At 38.7% G+C, this 9152-nt stretch overlaps 1 protein-coding gene across 1 annotated transcript; it reads right to left on the reverse strand.

The window, feature by feature from the left end:
* Nucleotides 1-342: 342 nt before the first annotated feature.
* Nucleotides 343-5604, reverse strand: spp1 (secreted phosphoprotein 1; the record flags this gene model as incomplete). The annotated part of the gene is made up of 7 exons (XM_079256388.1): nucleotides 5532-5604; nucleotides 5394-5438; nucleotides 5228-5308; nucleotides 3997-4059; nucleotides 3757-3909; nucleotides 1026-1376; nucleotides 343-747 (listed from the first exon to the last, which is right to left on the reverse strand). The coding sequence occupies exons 1-7, from the start codon at nucleotides 5583-5585 to the stop codon at nucleotides 343-345; spliced, it is 1152 nt and encodes a 383-aa protein (XP_079112514.1). The 5' UTR covers nucleotides 5586-5604.
* Between the last annotated feature and the right edge of the window lie 3548 nt (nucleotides 5605-9152).

The raw sequence follows: 9152 nt of genomic DNA on the forward strand, positions 1-9152 counted from the left end.
GGACTTTGTCCCGTGCAGTAACAGTAACAAGTGAAGGTGAAAGGGTTCGCCAGCCTCATTGTCATTTTCAACATGTTCTTTAGTACCATTAAACCACAGGATGCACAACTTATTGGTTTATTTAAATAAATTCACAGGAAAAATATTTGCTCTAAATTATAACGAAATAAACACAAAAATATTATCTGGACACGTTAAAATCCATATTAATTAAGCCGTGGTTTTCCCTGTTTGACCCTGCAGTGGAATTGGCTTGGGATGGAGGGAGGTCTTCACACCTGGATGCAGCTTCCGATATAATCATAACACCATCATCCACCTCTTTTCCTGAGTGGGCGGGGCTTATTTGGCAGTGATTACCACTGGCATGTCAGTAGGCGTGTCAGGTGCCGCCCCCTCCTCATCTGAGTCACTCTCAGCACTGTCGGTCTCATCTGAGTCGCTGTCGGCAGCTCCGGGTGTGGCCGTGGCTTCCTCGCTGCTCTGACTCTCCTCGTCCTCTGACTCCTCGCTGGCACTGGCGCTGTCGCTGGTGGTGCTGGCACTCTCCTCCTCTTCTTCCTCTGGAGTGCTGCTGCTTTCACTATCACTGGTGCTTGTGCTCTCCTCTTGCTTCTCTGGAAGGGAGGCCTGGCGGGCGCTGATGTCCTGGTCCTGAGATGAGCCGGAGGAGGTATCCAAGCCCTGGGTCTCCACCTCAGGAGTGCTAGTGTCCTCCTCCAGGAGGTCTGTCTGGATCTGGAAAGCCTGAAGATGGGATGGAAAATGTATTTTATTTGGATATACTAACTAATGAAAATGGGGGCAAACATGTCTACAATAAACCGGCAACTGTCCAGTCTAAAGAAAACATTTGCATAATTTCTAAGACCTTGATGCATTTTCCATTTTTGTCGACATCCTATGACTGAAACCTCAGTGAGAGTCGTTATTATTTAGTTTAATGTATTTATACTCTATAGCAGCTGAATGCCAGATTTAATTCTATTAGACTCTCCTAACTTACAAACAAAACTAACCTGTACCTTGTAGACCTTTGGTGACTTCTCCACCTCGTTGTCCTCCGTCGCGTCGTAGGCCACCTTCTTTCCGGTGCCAACAAACTCGTAGGACTTGTAGGGAACTGGAATCTTGTGGTAGGACTTCTCTTCCACATAGACAATGGACTTGTAGTCACTGGGGTAACCTCCCAAACTGTCACCGCGGCCTCCATCGGTGTCGACAACAATGGTAGGCAAGATGGTGTCCACGGTGGTTTCAGCTATGGACTCGTCTGTGACGACCACAGGGCTGACAGTGACTGGAGCAGGAGTGGAGGACTCTCCTGACTCTGAGCCTGAGTCGTCACTGGAACTATCCTCCTCTTCTTCTGTTTCCTGGGGACACAAGTTTCCATTTAGCCCTCTGGTGTGGCTTGTTATTATTAGCTGAAAGTGCTTTATTTACAAAGCATATAGAAAATTTGTGGAAATGTGCATTTGACAAGTCAACTGTATTGTAAAGACTTTAACCTTTCAGGTCACACTGTCCATATTTTGGCATATTGAAGCTAAAAGAGCTAGCTTCCTGCCTGGATGCATTTTATGCAGATGAAGAGGCAGAACATCAATCCAATTATAGCCAAACAAAACATTTAATTTAAACAAGAGGATTGTGTAAAGAGAGATTTTACAGAGCTCCAAGTGGAACACAAAAGCCAAAATTAACTGAGATTGTCATCAGAAAACAGCTCCCTTACAGCTACTTCTTCTGTGTTTGTCTGCTGGTATTCGGGTGGACAACGCGGTTCTGAGACAAAGCCTGACATTAACTGAAAATATTTGCAGTAAATATTGTAATATGATTTAATAGTTTGTCCTTCACGTCTATCTGATTGACCATATTCCTCTTGTTACAACTCCAGCATAAAAAGTGGCAACAGTTTGTTATACAGTATGTCATACAGCTGCTATCCCATCAGCTGTTTCTTTCTTATTACGTTCTGTTCATGATCTTATTTATTGCTACAGTAGGAAACATGCAGCTCTAGTATAGTTAAACTCTCATACCTAATTAAAACTTTATAGTACTGTGAAAACAACATTATCGCTAGCCAGTACTGCGAACTCAGTAGTGCATTAGCTAAGTTTTCTACCGGTTTTCCATTACACCAAAACTTAATTTCTCTCTGATGTACAATAGTCTTCCTGTTTTATGTCCATTCCTGGTCTCTTCGATGCCTGTTTTGTGTAAATAAATGTTTTTTGTTTGTATATTTACTCTCGCTTAGGTTAGAATAGCTTAGCTTAGCTTAGTTTAGTCTACTTTACCTGCTGTCTCTTATGCTAAATGACTTTTAAGCTCTTTTTAAAGTTTGATACTGAAATATCATTGTAAGATGTACATTATCGTTTTGTTTTTCAGAAATTTTATTTGCCCTTCATGTTTCTACACGTCACCAGGGTTTCACACAGAAACTTTTGATCAATTGTTTATTTTCCTTCATTTTTGATGTATCAACATTTTTATAATGTCGACCTATCAATCTAATTTGGGTGTACTACAGCAAGGGGTGGAAGAAAATCATGGGTAAATGGGTTTGTAAGAAGTCCTCAAAGGGACATGTTTTTTTCTGGGTTTTTTGGCCTAACCTTTGATATTTTTTTACGCCTTCACAATATTTTTTGTGTTACCTCGCAAGATGTAAGTATAGTCAAGACACAAGTCAGTGAGGTAACACAAGCAAGAAAAAAAGCAACTGTGTTTGGGGTCAGCTGAAGCTGAAAGTTATTCAGAACAAGACCACTAGTAAAGTAATGTTTCTGTCTTCATATGAAAACTATAAACAAAATATAGCAAATTGAGATAGATAGAGGAATCTGACATTGTATTACTTTTGCAACAGATTACTGCTGACATTGTCTCTTTATGTTCTAAAAATGGCGATACGGACTCGTGATTGTCTAATGCAGAAGTGTCACTATGTTAAAACCCATAATAGTATTTAAAGGAACTGCTATGAGATGTTTGAGGTTCACCTTGATTCTAATACAGCTTTTCTGGGTTAACTATCTCTCTGTCAGCTTTAGCTTCGTTATGAGGCAACCACCAGTACCCACACAAAACAGGCATCGTAGAGACCAGGAATGGAGCTAACCTAACCTAAAGCTAACCTAAGTAAGAGTAAATTTACCAACAAGGAACATATACCCACACAAAACAGGCATCGAAGAGACCAGGAATGGACAACAAACAGGAGGACAATTGTACATCAGAGAGAAATTAAGTTTTGGTGTAATGGAAAACCGGTAGAAAATTAGGCTAATGCACTGCCGAGTTAGCATTATTGGCTAACAATAACAATGTTTTCACAGTACTATAAAGTTTTAATTAGATATGAGAGTGTAACTATATTAGAGCTGCATGTTTCCTACTGTAGCACCACCACTAAGAGCCCTCTGACTGACTGCTAATAACGATACATTAAAACGATATGATATGTATAATGATGAGAAACATGATCCTAAAAGAGAGGTGTCCAGCTCTGGTCTCAAGGGCTGCAATCCCTCAGGTTTTAGATGCCTCCTTCAACTCATCTGATTAACACAGCTTGTTAAGTTCTGCCCAATGCATGTTGACCCATCCATCTGGCTCAGGTGTACCACAGCAGGGAACATCCCAAACCTGCAGGACCCAACTTTAAACACCCCTGTCTTAAAATGCTGAAATAAGCAGCAATCAAATTAAAAGCTGAGTGTCATGTCCCTTAATACTCACAGTTTCCTCTGTTTCATCATCCTCATCAGCATCATCGTCGTCATCATCACTGTCTTCACTGTCTGTGCTGTCGACGGAGGCAGTATCAGTGGTGGGAAGTGGTTCTGTCAGATCAGCTTTGACCTCTACTGGAGCCTCTGCTGCTGCTGCTTCCTACAAAAATCATAGACATGAAAATGTGAAACAACTGAATCGTAGTTAAAGGACATCAAACTGTAAAATTCACCAGACATGTCTCACCTCGTCCTCCTCTGAAGTCTCCGCGCTCTCGTCTGAACCGGCTGCAGCCGCTGCTACCACAGTCTGGAACAGCAGACATACAGTGAATTTGGTTAAAGCTCTTTTTGCTGCACTTTGCTCGCCTTTATAACTTTTGCAAACAAAGATCAGAAGCTCTTGTAAAAATGATAAAGGTCTGTTAATCCTGAGTTATGCATACTGTACATATGACTGTAGTCATTTGCACAAAGCAGGAAAGTACTGAAGACACGCGTACAATAGATGGTTCCAGCTTCTCAAATGAAGGAACTTTATGTTTTTCTTTTAGCTAGTTATTTCTTTTTTAATTAAATATTTAATCCTTGATGAAAATTTTAAAATTTGGACCATTTGGTCACAACGACCTCTTGGAGGGTTTCACTTTGGCTTCTGGGTATCTAGACAATAAAATAATCAGCAAGGAAATCCACTAGCCGTTGGTTTGGTTGGTTTGGTTCCACATATTAATGTATAAATATATGCCAATATTGCTGTCTCTAACTTATTTCTCCTTTTTTCCACAGGTCTTCCTGAATAAGTGCAGTTGTACATGGTGATCTATCTTTCCTGTCGTCTCCACTCCAACCAGTCGAGGCAGATGGCTGCCCTCCCTGAGCCGGGTTCTGCTGGAGGTTTTCTTCCTGTTAAAGGGAGTTTTTTCCTTCCCACTGTCGCCGTAAGCATGTTCAGGATGGGGGATTGGATCGAAGTCATGACTTGATGTTATCAGTTGGTTTCTGTTATAGGATGAACTGGCTCGAAATGATGTGTATGTTGATTCGTGTATGTAAAGTGCCCTGTGACAAGATTGTTGTGAAGTGGTGCTATACAAATAAAGTTAAATTGAATTGAATTGAATGTACTGCACAGGCCTGCAACCTCATACACACCGCTGGTGCTGCAAATTTCATGCACTACTTGTTTAAAACATACTTTGTATTTTTGTAAATAAATTATCTATTGTTTCCGGGTTTTGCTGCAGCCTTCCAGACTAACACTACAAAGCAGATCATACTTTCACCACTTGGCATTTATATATTTTCTGTTTAGTTTGTAACCGTAACACCTGATGACATGCGTTTAAAGTCTTTTTAAAGGTCTGTCATTATATCTGCATCTTAAGGGTAGTCAACCAATGGCATTATATAGATGTATGATAAGATTAGGGTACAAAACCATATATAAAACTAACTTTAAATGAAGTAATATTTACTTGTACAGGTGCAGGTGCCACTCGAGGTTTAGAAACCACTAGTTGTTGTCTTCTGATGACTGGAGCAGCTGGTCGCCTCACCTGTGGGCAACACAAACATGATGGAAGTTGGGCTGCTTCTCCTGCTGACAACACTCTCTCATCTTAAAACATTACAGATGCTTACCACCTCCTCCGAGCTGTCCGAACTGCTGTCGGACCCTTTTCTTGCCTAAAAAACCAACACATACAAATAGATTTCACACCAGAATTTTTGACGGCATTTCACTTAAATTTATGACCAAAGAGGTAAAAAGAGACTCACCGGCCGACAGAGAACTGTGGCGAAGAGCAGGACGAAAAAAACAGCCACTTTCATGGTGTTGCAGTTTGGTGCCTGGACTGAAGAGAAACACTCAGGTTAAAGTCGCACAGTAAGACACTGCAGAGCAAAGCGAAACAATAAAACATAATCACGATTTCTTCCGCACCAAAATAAGTGACTGAAGGCCATAACTTCACAAGAAACACAATGACTTGTCAAACATAACACAGGCTCACGTCTCGCACCCAGATTCCTTCCTAAAAATGGAGGCCTTATGGTCATATTTCTGTTTAGTAGCCTTGGTATGTTGCAGGAAGCCATTAAGGCCCTAATTACAGACCTAAACGAGTAGTTTTGTATCTCTGATTCCGTACTGTTAAGCATTTTCTCTGTCATCCCAGCCAGAAAATCGCATCGTTCTTCAGCGTGGTTTCTTTAAAGGCGGAAGGTTTCTGTCTGATTCTCATCCAAAATATATGAGAAAATAATAGGTGTAATTCTGAAAAGAGCTGAAATTAGTTTGTGGGCGTTTGGCTGGAACGACTGGAGTAAAAGTCAAAACTGCATCATTTGAAGCAGCTCTAGTCTGACTGGTTTACATCTACATTTAGTAATTCAAAGTAAGAGAGGTGAATCATTCTTTTTCACAGTTCCTCACAGTTCCTTTTTTTTACAGCAGCAGCTGTAGAAAACCCCCTTTTTTTCTGTTTTTCTTCGCTGTAACATATTTCCTCTTCGTGTGCCCTATGAACATGATATCTAAATGCCTGCTTCTGTCCCTAATGATGGACTCTTCCTATAGTGTGTAATTGACGAGGTTATAATTGGAAAGCCACAGCACAGGCAAAACATGATAGACGCCCATAAGACTATACGGCTGAGTATTTTTGGACGCCTATATTTGTGAGGAACTGTTTTAGAGTTTGACCCCAGTGATTGAGGACATTTTTCAGGAAGCTGTTTCGGAGTTGAGCTCGAGTTTTAGAGTTAAAACAACTTTGCAAGTGCAGTTGCAGGAACTTTCGACATTTCTCTTCCATCTTGAACAAACAGAACTTGTGAAGACCTGGTTGGAGGTTGGACGCTCAAAGCTTCAACATTTTTGCCCAGATTTCAGTTCTTCTCAACAAAGGATGTTTGAGGGTTATGACTTAGTTTTTTGGTCAAGGTTAGAGTAATTATTTATGTCTAATGCTATGATGTTTATTATTTCCATCAAGGAGGTTCTGGTGTTGGCCGTGTTTCTGTCTGTTAAAACTTCTCAGCTTTCTATGATTTTATTTTTGGAGAATGGGTCTTGGTCTAACTTACATTCCATTAAATTTTTGGGATTCACCAGGAAGAAATAGTTAACATAGGAATTTTTAAAAGGTTTTTTTTTTTGCCACTACGAGACTGAGATTATGTGTGATACTGTTTGTAAACGTTATTCATACACAACATCATCATACTCACATATGTTAATGGTATGAAAATTATACCAGACGTAGGTTAAACCTGTTGTTTAGAATATAATAATGTTTTAAAATCCGATTTTATGTTAAATAACATTGATATTAAAAAAAAAAAAAAAAAAACACCGGGCTATTGTTTTTGGGATTCATCAAAACATGAGGGGGAATTGAGCTGCTGGCTACACAACACTAGTTTGTAATTACAATAATATGGTTCCTTTTAATGTTGAAATAAAATAAAAAAAACCAAGAACTGGAACAAAGTTGCAATGTTTTTATGAATATTTGACTATTAATAATATTGTTATTTCAAATCCTGTGATCACAAATGAATCATAACGTGAAATGAAACAAATATAGGACCTACAGTGTAAAGTGGAAAGCAATATGGTTGACAATTAAATGCTTGGGATTCTGCATGCTCAGTGTTTTCTAGTTTATATGTATTATTATATTTATTTAATATATATTTTATTATTTAAACAAAATATCTAGTATTGAATGTGGATTGGGTCTGCACGGTGGAATAGTGGTTAGCCCTCTGGCCTCACTGCAAGAAGATCACTGGTTGATCCTTAGCTGGGCCGAGACTTGGACAGTGTGCATCTCAGTTTGCATGTTCTCCCCGTGTATGCGTGGGTTCTCTCCCAGCTTCCTCCTACCGTCCAAAGACATGCATGTTAGGTTAAGTGGTTACTCTTCCCTCCACATAGGAGTGAGCGTGAGTGGTTGTGTGGCCCTGTGATGGACTGGCAAGCTGTCCAGGGTGTACCCTGTCTTTTGCCCAAAACCAAGACTGCTAGGATAGGCTCCAGCTACCCCACGGTTAGTCCAATAATGAATGAATGATATATGTAAATTGTATATAGTATATAGTGTCTAATAATAATAACAATATAATATTGATTTAATTTATGATAATCCCTCTGGGTTTAATCAAGTATTTTCTTATTCAATTTTATGATACTTCAAGATCTGATAATTATCTTGACTTCAGAGATTTTAAACAAAAGATATTTGTTAAAAATCTCTTGTTTAAGTATTTTTTTTAACTGTAATTCTATGAATGTTAATTAAAACATTAAATTTTTTTGGGCAATAAATAAAAAGGAAGTCTGATTGCATCAGTTTTTTTTTTTATGCTACAGACCATGGCTAGTTTAGCTTCTTTCTGCAAATGTAAAGATATAAGAAGCTGAAGTTAACTATCAAGAACCTATTAGCACAAAGTGTAATTGCTAAGGAAAAAGCTAAATAAAACATGACTATTAGCATTCCCTCCACTGATTAATGAATAATCAATAAGAAAACCAAAGTATGCTAATGCTAGCATGAAACTACCAGCTAATTAACGTCCTGTAAACAGATGGTTATTAGTAGAAATACAGTTGGTTTAGCAGCTAACCCCTTTGGGCTTGTTAAAAATGTATTTTTATAATAAATAAATAAATATAAAAGGTTAACAAACAACCCAGAATCTGGAGTCATGCTAACATACGTTGACGTTGAGGTCAGATGCTAGCGTAAAGTGCATCTTTTGTTTTTCAAAAAACACACTAAATACTGTTTCAGTTTATGTTTTACATTTTTAATAGACTTATATTAAGCCACGTGGCTTATTAAGCTGAAATTACTTTTTATATTTTGTTTTAAAAACATCAAAATATTACTGAGTCCTTTCACAACCAGGTTTAACCTACAGATCAGAGTCAAATGGATAGACAATATGGGGGACACCAAGTTAGGCCTAGTGAAGAACCACAAACTTTCCCAGCTGAGAGAAGCCCTCCAATATGAGCCAAAAACATCTATCCACTTGCAAGCGGTAGACTAAGCAACATTGATTTGTACTCACATGAAAGATTTTTAGGAGAAAATTTAGACTTTACTGGACTTTCACTTTGGAAAATGAATATAGAAGTAGCTTTTGTGTCGTGACAGCGGTCCTGCTGATGTGTCATATTAGTTAGGTTAATTTTCTGTAAGCTACAGTTTCCTCTCCTTGTTACTGTCAGCCAATAAAAACAATAAATAACCAGTCATGTGCAAACAGGGAAACAAAGAAAGAAAAGCAACATAAATAGCTAAAAAAAAAAACAAACAAACTGTAAAACGTGACCACAGATGTCTATACATCTAGAGTTTGACTTAATTTCCAGTGTTATTT

The sequence above is a fragment of the Telmatherina bonti genome (assembly GCF_933228915.1).
Source record: "Telmatherina bonti genome assembly, chromosome: 17".
NCBI classification, from domain to species: domain Eukaryota; kingdom Metazoa; phylum Chordata; class Actinopteri; order Atheriniformes; family Telmatherinidae; genus Telmatherina; species Telmatherina bonti.